The sequence below is a fragment of the Pan paniscus genome, chromosome 19, assembly GCF_029289425.2.
Source record: "Pan paniscus chromosome 19, NHGRI_mPanPan1-v2.0_pri, whole genome shotgun sequence".
Taxonomy (NCBI): Eukaryota; Metazoa; Chordata; class Mammalia; order Primates; family Hominidae; genus Pan; species Pan paniscus.
Genome location: NC_073268.2, coordinates 34349200 through 34367471, shown reverse-complemented (window position 1 = coordinate 34367471; position 18272 = coordinate 34349200). Strand labels below are relative to the sequence as shown.

General features: G+C 46.7%; 1 protein-coding gene across 7 annotated transcripts in view; it reads left to right on the top strand.

Moving 5' to 3' along the window:
• EFCAB5 (EF-hand calcium binding domain 5) overlaps positions 1-18272 on the top strand; it is a 185242-nt gene that overhangs the window by 160403 nt on the left and 6567 nt on the right. For 5 of the 7 annotated variants that reach the window (XM_034942144.3, XM_055101352.2, XM_063599154.1 and 2 more), the window contains 4 exons: positions 420-523; positions 3773-4026; positions 5215-5501; positions 6183-6279. In XM_034942144.3, coding sequence (XP_034798035.2) covers positions 420-523; positions 3773-4026; positions 5215-5501; positions 6183-6279 — 742 coding nt within the window. Of the gene's footprint in view, positions 1-419; positions 524-3772; positions 4027-5214; positions 5502-6182; positions 6280-6923; positions 9631-18272 lie in introns of those variants that run through there. The other 2 variants (XM_055101353.2, XM_063599156.1) reach the window with 2 other exon arrangements.

Below are 18272 nucleotides of genomic sequence, written 5' to 3'. Positions count from 1 at the left end.
CACTTTGGGAGGCCAAGGCAGGTGGATCACATGAGGTGAGGAGTTCAAGACCAGCCTGGCCAACATGGTGAAACTCTGTCTCTACCAAAAATACAAAATTAGCTGGGTATGGTGGTGCATGCCTATAATCCCAGCTACTTGGGAGGCTGAGGCAGGAGAATTGCTTGAACCCGGGAGGCAGAGATTGTGGTGAGCCAAGATCGTGCTATTGCACTCCAACCTGGGCAACAAGAGTGAAACTCCATCTCGGAAAAAAAAAAATTATCTTGTTCTCTAATGGTACTAAGTAAAATGTCACTGTCCTTAAAGCCAGAGGTCATCTAAGCTTTCCTATTTTTTTTCTATTTATCTGTCCCCAAAAGCTTTAATGAGAATATGAGGTCTAATTACTCCTAATGAAATGCCTTCCTCTTTTCAAGGATTCAGACTATGTTTTACGCAACATGATGGTTACAGGGCAGCTGGGTCTAACAGAAATCCACAAAAATCCTCCTACCATCCACAGGAAGTCATGCATCTTCAGGTTAGAGACATGTCTGTTTTGTTTGACTGCTAGAACACATCCTTCTGGTACAATAGTAGACCTGAAAGACACAGCTTCTGACTCTTGCTCCACACTGACTTTTATTCTTTCTTTTTAATTTAATTTAATTTTATTTTAAGTTCTGTGATACATGTGCAGGACGTGCAGGTTTGTTACACAGGTAAACTTGTGCCATGGTGGTTTGCTGCACCTATCAACCCATCACCTAGGTATTAAGCCCCGCATGCATTAGCTATTTTTTCCTAATGTTCTCCCTACCCTCGCCCCCTTGACAGGCCGCAGTGTGTGCCCTTCCCTGTGTCCATGTGTTCTCATTGTTCAGCTCCCACTTATAAGTGAGAACATGTGGTGTTTGGTTTTCTGTTCCTGTGTTAGTTTGCTGAAGATAATTACTTCTGGTTCCATCCACGTCCCTGCAAAGGACATGATCTCATTCCTCTTTATGGCTGCATAGTATTCCATGATGTGTGTGTATACCACATTTTGTTTATCCATTCTATCATTGATGGCCATTTGGGTTGATTCCATGTCTTTGCTACTGTGAATAGTGCTGCAATGAACATATGTGTGCATGTATCTTTATAATATAATGATTTATATTCCTTTGGGTATATACCCGCTAATGGGATTGCTGGGTCAAATGGTATTTCTGGTTCTAGGCCTTTGAGGTATCACCACACTGTCTTCCACAATGGTTAAACTAATTTGCATTCCCGCCAGCAGTGTAAAAGCGTTCCTACTTTTCCACAGTCTTGCCAGCATCTCTTGTTTTTTGACTTAAGATCACCATTCTGACTGGTATGAGATGATGTCTCATTGGGGTTTTGATTTGCATTTCTCTAATGATCACACTGAATTTTATTCTGATTGGCTTTTAAAGAAAAATTTCTGCAGAATGTTGTCTGCCTGGGACATATTTACTCTTTTTTTCCCAAATCCTTTTTTCTTGAGAGATGGGTTCTCACTGTGTCACCCAGGTGGGAGTGCAGTGCTATGATCTTAGCTCATGGCAGTCTCAAACTCCTGGACTCAAGCTAACCTCCTGCCTCTGCTTCCCAAATAGCTGGGACTACACGTATTTGCTAAGCCCAGCTCATTTAATTTTTTTTTTTAAGAGACAGGGTCTCTTTATGGTGCCCAGCCTTCCCAAGTCCTTTTTAAAACAGATTTCATTGGCATTTTATTTTAAAATTGCATGTTTTAAAGCATGAAAGTGTTTTATTTTCCATGAATTTCCTTGTAAATATGGAATTCAACAAAAGCCCACCATGATTATGAATAATACATTCACATCACTCATCAGAGCTCATGTGTGAATATTAGCAAGACTGTGAATGTCTTTTTTATTTAAAGAAGACATGCAGAGTTGGAGAGAAGGCAAAGCATGTTGTATTTAATAAGTACTCGGTTCTAAATTACTTAGAATGACTCTCACTTGTCAAATGCAAGGAATACTACTAAAATGTGTACAAATGTAAACAGATCTTAACTGAGAACACACCTATTGCGAAAGGGAATGACTGCTTCTTAGGGGGTCACTGTCGTTGAGTAGGCGGTAACTCAGTAATCCCAGACCAGTAGGCTAACTCAACATTTAATTACATATGTCAATTAAATTTTAGTTTGGCCTCATGCCAGAATGTTGGTTCAATCTCAAGCTCTTTTCCACATAGTTATTCCTTGTGCTGGTCAAAAGTTTTACAGAAGTCCTTGTAATACCCAGACTCATAGCCCTGGATTCTTTTTTTTTATGTATTTTTAAAATTATACTTTAAGTTCTAGGGTACATGTGCACAACGTGCAGGTTTGTTACATATGTATACATGTGCCATGTTGGTGTGCTGCGCCCGTTAACTTGTCATTTACATTAGGTATATCTACTAATGCTATCCCTCCCCCTTCCCTCCACCCCACGACAGGCCCCGGTGTGTGATGTTCCCCACCCTGTGTCCAAGTGTTCTCATTGTTCAATTCCCACCTATGACTGGGAACATGCATAGCCCTGGATTCTTGTGTGTAACTTAGAACAGATGTCTTTGGAGGAAGTCAGTTGACCAATGGGCTCTATTGTTATTCCTGGAAAGCCTAGTATGATGCATTATTACTATGGTACTCATCGAGACACAACACAAAGTGGTGGCTCAGCAGCAGCAAAAGGGGTGGGAATAGCAGAAGGACATCATCTTACCTGTCACTGTAGGATTGATATAGAAACTATAAATGCGCTTTTCGAGGATGCAAAGTACCAATTTTTTACAAATACCTTAAAGAAATGGCATATCAGAATTAATGTAGATGGGGAAAGGGAAAAGAAAGAAAAAGAGGTGTGTCTGTGCCTCACCAAGAGAAAGAAGCAGCCACCACATTTCCATGAAAATCTCAAGTCTCTCACTGAGGCAGATGCTATAGATGCTCTACCCAGATCCCCAAAATGCCTTTTACCAGCTGCTGTAGGCACGGCCTGGCTCACACCGTAACTTTCTCTGGAGGAGTGCCCTTGAGCGATTGGAGCTCTTCACCAGGAGTTACCTAAGAGATGGGTAAACACTCCCCCAGCCCAAACTGCCCACACACCCAGGGCAGCTTAGAGCCAATGACTGACTAGTGCTAGGATGCAAAAAACCCCTCCCTTTGCCTCAAGGTGGGACAGATTCTTTGGTACAATTGACCTTTCAGAGCTCCCCTTGGGATCAGGCCGAGGCTAGACTTCATGTGAAATTACATTCTTACTTAGCTTCTTCCCCTTGCCTGTCCTGCTTCATTCAGTCCCTCACAGGTTTCTCCAGCAAACACTCGCTCAGTAAATCACTTGCATAAGGATCCCTGTCTCAGGCTCTGCTTCTAGGGAACCCGACCTAACACACTCATCATTTCTGCTGGCACTCAACCAAAGCATAATGGACAATAGGTAAACAAAAAATGAACACCTTCAGATAAGCCAAGACAATGAAGTAAAGTATCATGATGGAGAGTGGCTTGGGCGCTGCTTGAGATTGGGTGGTCAGGGACGCCTTCTCTGCCGAGGGGATGTTTAAGCAGAGACATGAGTGAGCAAACAGACAGCCATGTGAAATCAAGGGCTAGAATGCTCCAGGCAGATGAAACAGCAAGCAGGGCTGGCATGGTGGAAGTGAGGTAGGCACAAGAGAGTAATTCAATATGTTTCGGTGGAATGATGTGAACAGACAGATGTTTAATATCCTTGTGCTTATTTGGTTTTGATTTCAGAGATTTCCTCTTTAAATGTACTGACAGTTCAGAAGTTGTTCTGGCTTCTGCCTGTGGAGAAACGCATATAGTAGTTCCACTTCGTGAGAGAACAGGAGAGGCTCTGGGAGTCCTCGATTTTAACATCGGCCAAAATAGGATGTTGTTGTGTCAAGAATATAAAGATCTACAGAAAATGATGAAAGTGGTCCAAGTGGCCTGCTATGAAATACTTGGCGAGTTCTCTGGAGAGATAAAGAAAAAATATATCTTAGGTATCGTTCATGTGGCATCAGTCTAAATTCACAGGTTTAATAGGTTTTGGGGAAATCACAGGCAGTGCAATGAAATATGCACTTTCTAAAATGAATTGTTACAACATACACATCTTTTCATGTAAAAGGAATTCCCTTATGCAGTCTTGCACTGACGAGTAATGTCTACAAATTAAAGGAAACAGCCTGGAATCACATTCTCGTGGTTAGATTCCTACAGTTTTAGAGCTGGAAGGGCTCATAAAGGCAAGCTAGAACTAGCATGTATTAAATACCCCCATTATGTGCTTCAGATATTATTTCATTCAATCCTTGCCATAACCCCATGAGATGAATAGTGATACCCCATTTACAGGTGAGGAAAGTAAGCAAATTGCCCCCAGTCACACAGTGAAGAAATGGTGAGGGCTGGATTTGAACCTAGATTTGGGTGCTCTTCCCACTATGTTATACAGCATTAAGTAATCAGAACATCTCGTTTTACAGATAAAGATGCTAAAGACTGCAAAAGTAAAGCGGATTATCTAAGATCCAATAGCAAGCTGGTGGGAGAGCCAGGATTAGACTTTAGTTTTTGTGATTCCACATCCACTAGGCTACTCTCAGCGCAATGCCAGCTGGAGAGAGGGAGGGAGGAAGAAGGCCTGGAAACCTTTGGCTTCCTAGAATGAAGTGAATAGAATTAGCAGAGTAACACTATGTGGGATTGAGCCAAAGGATTTGTAACTATGTCATAGAGTGGGATAAGAAGAAAGGAGAAATTTCATGTCTCCTAAGTGTTCACTATGTGTAACGCCTGTAACTAAGCACTTTTACATATATCATCTTCTCTAATTCTCACAGCTAACCAAGGAAGTAGGGATTAAGCCCATTTTCACAGAAGAGGAAAAGGATATTCAGAGAGACAATAGACTAATAAGGGTGACAGCGTGTGTTCAAACCAGGGTCTAACTCTAAAACCCAAGTTTTTGCCTTTTCTCTTCCTATGAGCTTCACCAGGAGTAATTTCATTTCTTTCTTTTGATTTCATGGCTAAAGAAACTGAGATTGTTTAAAACCAAAGGATATGGTCTGCTTTTTCTTGACAAAAACATTTACTATAATATGTTCAGAATCCTATGAAAAAGTAATGTACAGCAATGTACATTAGACTGAACAGCAATGTGAGCTATCATTTTGTTGTTCCAGAGATTGAAAATGTCAGGGAAGTCCAGCGGGCAGGAATTCTCTTCTTCCGAATCATGCTGCTTGAGCTACAGGAAAGCATCCAACTACTCAATTCCATGGAATTTGTGTCACTGTTGCTCTATGACCATACTCTTGTAACAGAGCCAAATTCTCCTCAAGACAGCAAATCTATGGAGTTGGAAGCCAACGTGAAACTAGTGCGTGACATCCTGAAGGCGGTTATCTTGTTCTTTCATCCAGAGTTGGAATTTTCAAGTGACTTTGGAAGTTGGGATAAGTGTAAATTTGTAAGTTTTTTTAAAAAAGCACCTTTTAAATTGAAGAATCGCCTAAACAAATTTAACTGTACAAATCATAATTGCATAAATCATAAGGGTACAAACGCAAGAATTTTTACTGAGTGGAACACGTTCACGTAACCAGACCTAGATCAAGAAATAGAGCATTTATGGAATCCCAAAAGCTCTCCTTTGTACCCTTCCTCATCATCCCTTCACCCCACCCACCCCAAGGGTAACCATCATCTTTTTTTTGAGACGGAGTTTCACTCTTGTTGCCCAGGCTGGAGTGCAATGGCGCTATCTCAGCTCACTGCAACCTCCGCCTCCTGGGTTCAAGCAATTCTCCTGCCTCAGCCTCCCGAGTAGCTGGGATTACAGGTGCCCGCCACCACGCCCAGCTAATTTTCTGTATTTTTAGTTGAAACTGGGTTTCACCATGTTAGCCAGGCTGGTCTCGAACTCCTGACCTCAGGTGGTCCTCCCATCTGGGCCTCTCAAAGTGCTGGGATTACAGGCGTGAGCCACCACACCCGGCCATGGGTAACCATCATCTTCACTTCTAACACCATTGATTGGTTTTGCCTATTTTAAAATCTATATAAATGGAATTATGTAAGCTGTTGAACTGGGCACTGTATTTCTGCTTCCTGGTGATCCCATAAATTTTCTCTTGTTGTTTGTTCACAGTATGTTAACAAATATTTAGTCAACAATATTTGTGCCTTTGATCCAACTGCCAAGCATGTGGAAGTTAATGTACAGCTTATTGATGAATATATCAGAGGTAAATTTCCACTTAATTACAGCCTAAATCTATGCCAACAGCAATAAAACACAGTTGTGATTTTTATTAGGATAAAGCAAGTGGGTCATAAATTCAGTTTTTAGGAGAAAATAGTTATAAGTCTTCTAAGAGGAGGGACACTATGTAATCTATTGCATCATTCCCCAAAGTCATTGTCTATGCCACATTTTGAGAATTCAAAAGCACATCTATCTCCCACTTATTGACTACATGTGCATTATTTATTTTTTAAAATGCAAATGGGGCTTCAATGAGAATGGAAATTTTAAGCAAAAAGGCTATCTTTAGCTTCAATAAATAACCAAAGAAAATAATAGACTTTTTCAAGGAGGAGAATCACCAAGAATGGAGAGCAGCGAGGCTCTCGGGTTGGAGAAGACGATTAGCTGTTTGGCCACAGGGAATAGGCCACATATGAGAGTAAATATACAAACAGAGGCCCAAGGTCCTCCACTGACCTGTATTCTCCCACCAGAGGCCTCAGGCTGTGATGAGGAATTCATTTATAGTTTGTTTTTTTCTTTGTTATGAAAAGTAATCATAACTGGGAAAATGGCTCTGTAGAAATTGCTCACTAAATCTATCCCTTTCCTCCTCTTCCCGCTCTCCTACTATCTGTGGAGGCTCTAGACCAACGCAGAAGAGTTTCTGGATTAACGGGGAACTATCCTAGCTTATTCCTGAGCAGCCTTGACCACCAACGCTACCAACCACTTTCTGCTTTCCAATAGTGCCCTCTGGTGGAAGAAATATTAATTGCAGTTAACGGAGCCCGACTTAGCCAGAAAATAGCCCATAGGCTCCCCAATCACCGCCGCCAAGCCTTTAGTGTTAACCACAGTCTCCGCAGCAATCAAGAAAGTTCGTAGGTCACCCAGATACCAACCCTCTCTCCTTCAGATGCAGTTATATCAGGAAATTCTAAGCTTCCAGCTTAGGGGAAGGGAGAGGAATTCTTCGGGGTGCCTTTCTGTTTGTGCCAGGAGAGGAGTCTTCAGGCAGGGCAATCTGCTGCTGGAAGTTTACCTGGCCTAGCAGCTTTAAGTAAGGGCCCTACTCCACGAATCTACCCAGAATGAAATGTCACCAATAATACCTGTAGGTTCAGCCTGTGACAGGCAGAGACTGCTGGACTATATAGCATAGCTCCTAACCCACCACGCCTTCCAAACTATTATTTTACCAAAAGGGCAGAATTAGGACTGGTAATGTGTCCATACTTTCTTAGGGCTTCCACTGCCAACTCTCACCCCCACTTCATCCTAGTTCAGGAAAAGAGTATTTCCTAATGTAAATGACGAGTTGATGGGTGCAGCAAACAAACATGGCACATGTATACCTATGTAACAAACCTGCATGTTGTGCACATGTGCCCTAAAACTTACAGTATAATAATAATTTTTTTAAAAAGAAAGAAAAGGGTATTTTTGGCCAGGCACAGTGACTCATACCTGTAATCCCGACACTTTGGGAGGCCAACGTGGGCAGATTGCTTGAGCCCAGCAGTTGGAGACTAGCCTGGACAACATGGCAAAATCTTGTCTCTACAAAAAAAAAAAAAAAAAAAAAAAAACTAACTGGGTGTGGTGGTGCACGCCTGTAATCCCAGCTACTCAGGAGGCTGAGGTGGGAGATCACTTGAGCCCAGGAGGTTGAGGCTGCTGTGAAATGTGATCATGCCACTGCACTCCAGCCTGGGCAACAGAATGAGATCCTGTCTCAAAAACAACAACAACAAAAAGGAGGTACTTTTTTTATTCTGATGAAACTCTAGGCAGCTGTGTCTTGCCTTTAGATTGAGCCAGTCATCTGTGAAGTAACACTGGGTAGCTTTGTTGGGCAGGCCTGGCCTCCCAAGACTGTGCCATTGCAGGTGAGTGCTGCTGACATACTTCCCTGTGGGGGACCCTCTGACTCCAGTGAGCACTCCCAGACAGCTGTGTTTGCAGTAGTACATCAATAGCCTACTATTCTCTGTCACTTTGCCTAAGATACTCCTAGTAGTTGGTCTTTTCTACCTGGAGATTCATGACTTGACCACCCTCTCAAGGACCTATTCTCCCCACTCCACTTTGGACCTCTGCTGCCAGCCTCACCTGGTCGTTCAGGATGCCCCATAACTGCTGCATGTCTCCCTCCCAGGAATTTTAGACAGATGTTGCCTGTTTGGAAATGTTCTTAGACCCAGAGGCAAGAAGAGCTGTCCCCTATTGCAAGTATAACCAGAATCACTTTTCTGTGTAGAACCTGGGTGTCTCTGCCAAGTGACCATACCTCCTCCCCTAAATCCAAGTGTTTACAAGTCCACAGACATTGGTCTTGGCAGGAGTGCCCCCGGCCCTCCACTTCTCCTACAGGGGTCCCAGAGCTCCAACTCTGTCAAAGCAGCCAGAGGCTCAGTGCTGTCACCATTTATAAAGAAACCCACCAGCTTCCTCAATAAAATGACACCATGATCCTCTAAGGGTGACAATGAAGGAAGGTGCCTTCAGGGGAGGACTGCTGGACTCACAGTCCTAATTAACTTTTATCTTCAAGATTCGCCTTCCCTGGGAGATCCTTCCCTAATTGCTACTGCTGCCATCATGGTGGCTCTCATAGGTGCCACGCTCCCTGCAACTCCATTACAAAAATGGAACATGACTCATTCCTTAACTCCCCACTGCACAGCTAAGGACCTGACAGGAACCTTGGTAGAATGATTCTACCGACAATCCAGAAATAACAAGTAGGAAACAGCACTGAATCTGCAACTCTGAGGACGTGCCTTTTTCTTTGAAATGGGTCAAGCCAAAATGGACAACCAGACACCAAGAACATTGTTCTCTCCTATTCATTTAAACCTTCTGTATGCTAACATTGGTTTGGATTCAATTACAGTTCTCTGCTGTCTTTTTGGACTTAGTCATCTTGAATGGGAATTGTTGGCTCCCTCTTAAGGAAAAAACTTGCCATCGCAGCTAGACTTGGGTTTAATAGAGAGCTAAGAGTGCGCCATTTATTTACAAGTTGCTCACAGATTTTAGGCCATGGAGGAGGAGATATCAGTTCAGCTTGAGAACAGATTTCCTTTGTCCTGGCAAGAGCCCCTTAAAAATCCCTTTTAGTTACGAGTTATGATATTAGACAAGTACTCATACAATGCACAAGAGAAGGGTATAACACTCTGTTCTGGGTAAAGATCTCAGGCCTGGATGTTTGACCTATTTCCCATGCAGGCAAACCCCCTGCTTTTCAGTTCCAAGTTATTCAGAGGAAAAAAGACAATCGAACCAGCCATTCTCTTTATGTTTCTTATCACTTCTTGTGATTTAAATTTTGAAATTTTCTAACAGTAGTTATTAAGAGGAACAACTAAATACAGTTTTACATGTATAGATAACATTACTGCTACTTTGATATCTGATTAAAGACTTTTAAAAATGAGCTTGATGAGACGTGGAGCATGGTGGCGTGCACCTGTGGTCCCAGCTACTTGGGAAGCTGAGGCACAAGGATTGCTTGGGGCCAGAAGTTCAAGACTGTGGTGCACAATGATGGTGCCTGTGAATAGCACTGCACTCCAGCCTGGGCAACATAGTGGATACCGTCTCTAGAAAAAAAACTTGGTTTAATAAGAACATTTTTCTATTTAATTTGACACTCATTTTTTAAAATTTTAGTGGCTGTTAAAACTGTCTTTTATCCTGAAAGGATATAAATATTATATATATATATATATATATATATATATATATATATATTTTTTTTTTTTTTTGAGATGGAGTCTTGCTCTGTCACCCAGGTTGGAATGCAGTGGCCCAATCTCAGCTCACTACAACCTCTGACTCCCGGGTTCAAGAGATTCTCCTGCCTCAGCCTCCCCAGTAGCTGGGATTACAGGCACGTGCCACCACGCTTGGCTAATTTTTGTATTTTTAGTAGAGACGGGGTTGCACCATGTTGACCAGGCTGGTCTCGAACTCCTGACCTCAGGTGATCCACCTGCCATGGCTCCCAAAGTGCTGGGGTTACAGGCATGAGCCACTACCGCAGTCACAATTACATATACATATACATATACATATACATATACATATACATATACATATATATATTTTTTTGAGATGGAGTTTCGCTCTTGTTGCCCAGGCTGAAGTGCAATGGCGCGATCTCGGCTCACCGCAACCTCTGCCTCCCAGGTTCAAGCGATTCTCCTGCCTCAGCCTCCCGAGTAGCTGGGATTACAGGCATGTGCCACCCTGCCCAGCTAATTTTGTATTTTTAGTAGAGGCAGGGTTTCTCTGTCTTGGTCAGACTGGTCTCAAACTCCTGAGCTCAGATGATCCGCCCCCTCGGCCTCCCAAAGTGCTGGGATTACAGGCGTGAGCCACTGAGCCGGCTTTAAATTTTTTATTAAAGTAATTGAAAAGGTCACATAGAACTAAAAGCCTAAAAAGAGTCACTAGCCCATATCTTCTCTTTCATACTCTTCAGTCCCCCTCGCCAGAGGCAACCATGTTTTGTTCTTTCACTGTTTCTTCTTGGCATTTGCACATCTATTTCTATTATGCACATATTGCTGTCTTTTGACTCATCAATTTTAAACCTTATCAGTCAATTTCCTCTGATTATAAATGAAGATTTTGTTCTGTTATACCACCATTCTCTTACCCCATCCTCCCAATGTAGTTATATTTATAATTTGGGGTTAAAGATGCAATGTTTACATGATTTTGCCTATGCAAATATTATACACAGCTGAGGATTGTAGCATATTTTGATTCCTCATTTTTTTTTGTTTTTCCTGAAGTAAATAATTGTCTTTTATTTTTAAACTTTCTTAGTTTTATTTGTACTTCTTGATAATTCCCACCCCTTCCATTTTCTCTCCCATAAGACAGTTCTATCAGGTAATTTATTAGTTCTAATTTATTTTCTTTTCCCAAAGCCATCTCTTCTAGAGATCTCAGTTCCTCTGTTTTTGTTTTGTTTTGTGTTTTGAGACAGGGCCCCACTCTATCACTCAGGCTGGAGTGCAGTGCCACAATCAGAGCTCACTGCAGCCTCGACCTCCCTGGCTCAAGCAATCCTCTGGGCTCAGGTTTCCAAGTAGCTGGGACTATAGGCGCGTGCCACCACGCCCAACTAATTTTTTTATTTTTTGTAGAGGTGGGGGTCTCACTATATTACCAGGCTAGTCTTAAACTCCTGACCTCAAGGGATTCTCCCACCTCAGCCTCCCAAAGTGCTGGGATTACAGACGTGAGCCACCATACCCAGGCTTCAATTCTTTCTCTATCAGTGGCTCATGCCTGTAATCCCAGCACTTTGGGAGGCTGAGGTGGGCTGATCGCTTGAGCCCAGGAGTTCAAGAGCAGCCTGGGCAACATACTGAGACCCTGTCTCTGCAAAAAACTTGGAAAAAAAAAAAGCTGGGAGTAGTGGCATGTGCCTGTAGTTCCAGCTAGTCAGGAGAGCTGAGGTGGGAGGATCGCTTGAACCCAGGAGGTTGAGGCTGCAGTGAGCCATGTTTGCACCACTACACTCCAGCCTGGGCCACAGAACGAGACCCTGTCTACAGAGAAAAAAAAAAACTCCTGGGCTTAAGCTGTCCTTCCACCTCAGCCTCCCAAGTAGCTACAGGACTGCTGCCACCACACCTGGCTTTCCATTGTCTTTTTTAAAAACTGAGACATAATTCACATGCCATAAATTTCACTCTTTGTACATTTTAAAGTGTAGAATTTAGTGGTTTTGAATATATATCCCAGATTGTGCAGTTATCACCACTATCTAATTTTAGAACATTTTCATCACCCCAAATAGAAACCCTGTACCCATTAGCAGTCACTTCTTTCCTCTCCCTCTAGCTCCTGGGAGCCACTAATCTACTTTCTGTCTCTATGGATTTACCTATTCTGGACATTTCATATACATGGAATCACACAATAGGTAGCCGTTTGTATCTGGCTTCTTTCACTTAGCATGTTTTCAAGGTCCATCTATGTTCTAGCTTGTATCAGTACTTCATTTTTGCGTGTGTGGCTGAATAATATTCTATGATAGACAACATTCTGTTTATTCATCTATCAGTTGATGCACATGTAGGTTGTTTCCACTTTTTGGCTACTGAATTATGCCTCCATTAACATTTGTTTACAAGTTTTTGTGTAAACATGTATTTTCAGCTCTCTTGTATACATACCTTTGGAGTGCAAACATATGGTAACTCTATGTTTAACTTTTTGTGGAAAAGACTCCATTGTCATCCAACTTTAAAGATTGCTGTTGACAGCCTGGGCAACATAGTGAGATCCTGTCCCCACAAAAAAAATGAAAAACTTTGCCAGGTCTGGTGGCATATGCCTGTAGTTCCAGCTACTCAAGAAGCTGAGCCCAGTTAAGGCTGCAGTGGGCCATGATCGTGCCACTGCACTCCAGCCTGGGCAACAAAGTAAGACTTAATCTCTAAAAAAAAAAAAAAAAAAAAGGCAAAGATTGCTGTTAAGAAGTCTGAAGCCTTTCTAAATCGGTGTGACCTTTCTTTGTTTTATATCTCTCCAGAAGCTGTAGAATCATCCCTTCATCCCCAAAGTTGCAAAAATTTCATAATGATATGCCTTTTTATGGGTCTGTTTTCATCCATCGATCTGGATACTGGCTGGGCTTTTTCAATTGTGAAATCTAGGTTGTTAAGTGCTGGATGACTTCCTCCATGGCATCAAGATTGCTACTTACAGCTGTGCAGTTTGTACACTGCACAAAGGTGCTCTGCTGAGGAGGTGGGTGGGGGCCAAAATGTATCCCGGATTCCATTCACTAGACTGTGTGCCTTAACATCTGCTTGGAGGAGGAGCATCTTTTTCATTCACCAAGCTGTGTGCCCACAGAGCGCGTTCCCTCACAGTAGGTGTGTTTTTCTCACCTTTACACAAAGGTGACCTATAAGGCTGGTGGTGGCCCTGCCCTCTTTTTTCTGTATTCACTCTTTGGAATTCCTATTATTCAGACATTGGATCTCCTAGATTCAGTCTTCAAAATCCCTATATTTTCTCTCCTCTTTCCTAAACAGCTTCAACAAACCCTTCTGAACCCTTTGAGGATTCTGGGATATACAGAAGGTTGGTTCTAGGCTTTCTCCACTGCTGATTTAGGATTCCACTTTTCTCCTGTCTGCTACCACTTCTTCATCTGCTTTATATTTTTCAAATTTTGTTGTTCTGTCTTTCACTCAACTAAAATTATCTCAGTGCTATCCATGTGACAGGCCCTATTCTAGGTTCCGAGGGTACAGTAGTGAATGACATAGAACAAGATCCCCGCCCTCAAGAAGCCTACATTCTAAAGGGGAGAGCAGAGGATAACAATAAACATAATAAATTATACACTATGGTGGAAAATAAGTGCTATGGGGGAAAAAGCAAAGTCGAGTAAGGCAGTGGATGCAAAGGTGGGAAGCAGGAAGGAGGCATGGGCTGCAAATTTAAATAGTCAGGTAGGCCTTATCAAGAAGGTGAGATTTAGGCCAGGCGTGGTGGCTCATGCCTGTAATCCCAGCACTCTGAGAGGCTGAGGTGGGTGGATCACCTGAGGTCAGGAGTTCAAGACCAGCCTGGCTAACATGCGAAACCCCATCTCTACTAAAAATACAAAAATTAGCTGGGCATGGTGGCAGGCACCTGTAATCCCAGCTACTCAGGAGGCTGAGGCAGGTGAATTGTTGCAACCCAGGAGGCGGAGGTTGCAGTGAGCCAAGATCGCACCACTATGCTCCAACCTAGGCGACAGAGTGAGACTCCATTCAAAAAAAAAAAGGTGAGATTTAAGCAAAGATGTGAAGGAAGCGAGGGAATCAGCCATATGAATGTAGAAGGAATATTCCAGGTGTTGCTTGATGTTATTTTATCCTAAGAAAAGAAAAAGAGTGGCTGGGATTACAGGCGTGAGCCACTGCGTCCAGCCTTTAGAGCTCCCTCTCCCCTCTCCCCTCTCCCCTCCCCCCTCCCCCCTCTCCCCTCTCCCCTCTCCCCTCTCCCCTCTTTCCACGGTCTCCCTCTGATGCCGAGCCGAAGCTGGACGGTACTGCTGCCATCTCAGCTCACTGCAACCTCCCTGCCCGATTCTCCTGCCTCAGCCTGCCGAGTGCCTGCGATTGCAGGCGTGCGCCGCCACGCCTGACTGGTTTTCGTATTTTTTTGGTGGAGACGGGGTTTCGATGTGTCGGCTGGGCTGGTCTCCAGCTCCTAACCGCGAGTGATCCGCCAGCCTCGGCCTCCCGAGGTGCCGGGATTGCAGACGGGGTCTCGTTAACTCAGTGCTCAATGGCACCCAGGCTGGAGTGCAGTGGCGTGATCTCGGCTCGCTACAACCACCTCCCAGCCGCCTGCCTTGGCCTCCCTAAGTGCCAAGATTGCAGCCTCTGCCTGGCAGCCACCCCGTCTGGGAAGTGAGGAGCATCTCCGCCTGACCGCCCATTGTCTGGGATGTGAGGAGCCCCTCTGCCTGGCTGCCCAGTCTGGAAAGTGAGGAGCGTCTCTGCCCGGTCGCCATCCCATCTAGGAAGTGAGGAGCGCCTCTTCCCGGCCGCCATCACATCTGGGAAGTGAGGAGCATCTCTGCCCGGCCGCCCATCGTCTGAGATGTGGGGAGCACCTCTGCCCTGCCACCCCGTCCGGGATGTGAGGAGTGTCTCTGCCCGGCCGCCCTGTCTGAGAAGTGAGGAGACCCTCTGCCTGGCAACCGCCCCGTCTGAGAAGTGAGGAGCCCCTCCGCCCGGCAGCCACCCCGTCTGAGAAGTGAGGAGCGTCCTCCCTCCTCCTCTGGGAGGGAGGTGGGGGGGTCAGCCCCCCACCCGGCCAGCCGCCCCGTCCGGGAGGTGAGGGGCACCTCTGCCCGGCCGCCCCTACCGGGAAGTGAGGAGCCCCTCTGCCCGGCCAGCCGCCTCGTCCAGGAGGGAGGTGGGGGGGTCAGCCCCCCGCCTGGCCAGCTGCCCCATCCGGGAGGCGAGGGGTGCCTCTGCCCGGCCGCCCCTACTGGGAAGTGAGGAGCCCCTCTGCCTGGCCAGCTGCCCCATCCGGGAGGGAGGTGGGGGGGTCAGCCCCCCTCCCGGCCAGCCGCCCCATCCGGGAGGGAGGTGGGGGGGTCAGCCCCCCGCCCGGCCAGCCGCCCCGTCCGGGAGGGAGGTGGGGGGATCAGCCCCCCGCCTGGCCAGCCGCCCCGTCCGGGAGGGAGGTGGGGGGATCAGCCCCCTGCCCGGCCAGCCGCCCTGTCCAGGAGGTGGGGGGGGCGCCTCTGCCCGGCCGCCCCTACTGGGAAGTGAGGAGCCCCTCTGCCCGGCCAGCCGCTCTGTCTGGGAGGGAGGTGGGGGGGTCAGCCCCCGGCCCGGCCAGCCGCCCCGTCCGGGAGGGAGGTGGGGGGGTTAGCCCCCCGCCTGGCCAGCCGCCCCATCCGGGAGGTGAGGGGCGCCTCTGCCCGGCCGCCCCTTCTGGGAAGTGAGGAGCCCCTCTGCCCGGCCCGCCGCCCCGTCCAGGAGGGAGGTGGGGGGGTTAGCCCCCCGCCTGGCCAGCCGCCCCATCCGGGAGGTGAGGGGCGCCTCTGCCCGGCCGCCCCTTCTGGGAAGTGAGGAGCCCCTCTGCCCGGCCAGCCGCCCCGTCCGGGAGGGAGGTGGGGGGGTCAGCCCCCCGCCCGGCCAGCCGCCCCGTCCAGGAGGGAGGTGGGGGGGTCAGCCCCCCGCCCGGCCAGCCGCCCCGTCCGGGAGGGAGGTGGGGGGTCAGCCCCCCGCCCGGCCAGCCGCCCCGTCCGGGAGGGAGGTGGGGGGTCAGCCCCCCGCCCGGCCAGCCGCCCCGTCCGGGAGGGAGGTGGGGGGATCAGCCCCCTGCCCGGCCAGCCGCCCTGTCCGGGAGGTGAGGGGCGCCTCTGCCCGGCCACCCCTACCGGGAAGTGAGGAGCCCCTCTGCCCGGCCAGCCGCCCCCTCCGGGAGGGAGGTGGGGGGGTCAGCCCCCCGACGGGCCAGCCGCCCCGTCGGGGAAGTGAGGGGCGCCTCTGCCCGGCCGCCCCTACTGGGAAGTGAGGAGCCCCTCTGCCCGGCCAGCCGCCCTGTCCGGGAGGGAGGTGGGGGGTCAGCCCCCCGCCCGGCCAGCCGCCCCGTCCGGGAGGGAGGTGGGGGGGGTCAGCCCCCCGCCCGGCCAGCCGCCCCGTCCGGGAGGTGAGGGGCGCTTCTGCCCGGCCGCCCCTACTGGGAAGTGAGGAGCTCCTCTGCCCGGCCACCACCCCATCTGGGAGGTGTACTCAACAGCTCATTGAGAACGGGCCATGAAGACAATGGCGGTTTTGTGGAATAGAAAGGGGGGAAAGGTGGGGAAAAGATTGAGAAATCGGATGGTTGCTGTGTCTGTGTAGAAAGAGGTAGACATGGGAGACTTTTCATTTTGTTCTGTACTAAGAAAAATTCTTCTGCCTTGGGATCCTGTTGATCTGTGACCTTACCCCCAACCCTGTGCTCTCTGAAACATGTGCTGTATCCACTCAGGGTTGAATGGATTAAGGGCGGTGCAAGATGTGCTTTGTTAAACAGATGCTTGAAGGCAGCATGTTCGTTAAGAGTCATCACCACTCCTTAATCTCAAGTACCCAGGGACACAAACACTGCGGAAGGCCGCAGGGTCCTCTGCCTAGGAAAACCAGAGAACTTTGTTCACTTGTTTATCTGCTGACCTTCCCTCCACTATTGTCCTGTGACCCTGCCAAATCCCCCTCTGCGAGAAACACCCAAGAATGATCAATAAAAAAGAAAAAAAAAAAAAAAAGAAAAAAAGAAAAAGAGTATTCCAGGCAGAGAAAAAAGCCAAAGCAAAGGCCCTAAGGCAGAAACAACCAGTGTTTTCAAATAGCAACAAGGAGGCCACTGTGTCAGCAGCAGGGTCAGAGAACGGGAGGTAAGTAAGGAGATGAGTTCAGGAGGTAATGGAGGACTGAATCAATTAGGGTCTTGAAGACTATCATAATGTCTTGATTTTATGGCTTATGGTGATCCTCCTGCCTTGTCCTCCAAAGTGTGGGATTACAAGCATGAGCCACAACACCCAGTGAATTAGAGCCATTGCAAGGTTTTAAGCAGAGGAATGATATGACCTATGTTTTAAAAGGATCACCCTGCTGCTGTAATGAGAAGACACTTTGGAGGTCAAGAAGAGAAGCAGAGAGACCAACTAGAGGAGTTGTTGCAGGAATCTGGTGGAAATGGTGAAAAGTGGTCATATTATATATATTTGAGAGGCAGAGCCAAAATATATCTTGACAGTTTGAGTGTGGAATGAGAAAGAAACAGAGGAGCCAAGGTTGACTCCATGGTTTGGAAGGATGGAGTTACCATCAGCTGAGATGGAGAACACGTAGGTGGAGCAGGCTTTGGTTGGGGGAGATGAAGTGTTCAGATTTTGACATGCTGAGTTTGAGATATCTATTAGATATGGAAGTAGAGATGTGACTATGTAGATGGTTAAATAAATCTGGAGTTTTCGAGAAAGGTCTAAGCTGGAGATATAAAATCGAGATTGGTTGGTGAATAGATGATTGGCAAAGAGAGGAAAGTCCCCTAGGTGGGAAGACTGAGTAGAGAAGATTCTGAATGTTTTGCCACAAAGGGGAGCAAAGAATGGTGTGGTAACCGGAGGAGGAAATGGGGTCAAGGTTTTGTTTTGTTTCTCAGATGGGAGAGATAACAGCAGGCTTCATTCTGATGGGAAATCCTGTAGAAAGCAAGAAGTTGACAATGTTGAAGATAGAGAATTCCTGAAACAATGTCCTCAAGCACGTCAGAGAGGATGGGCTGTTGTTAGAGTAACCATACGTTCTATGTTTACCTTGGAACAGCCCAAGTTTTTGCTTGTTGTTCTGGTGACTTGTCCAGTTAGCATCCTCTTTCTCTCTCAAGTGTACCAATTTGAGCAATGAATTATTTGACTACCCTGGATCTACCGCACCAAGGGAG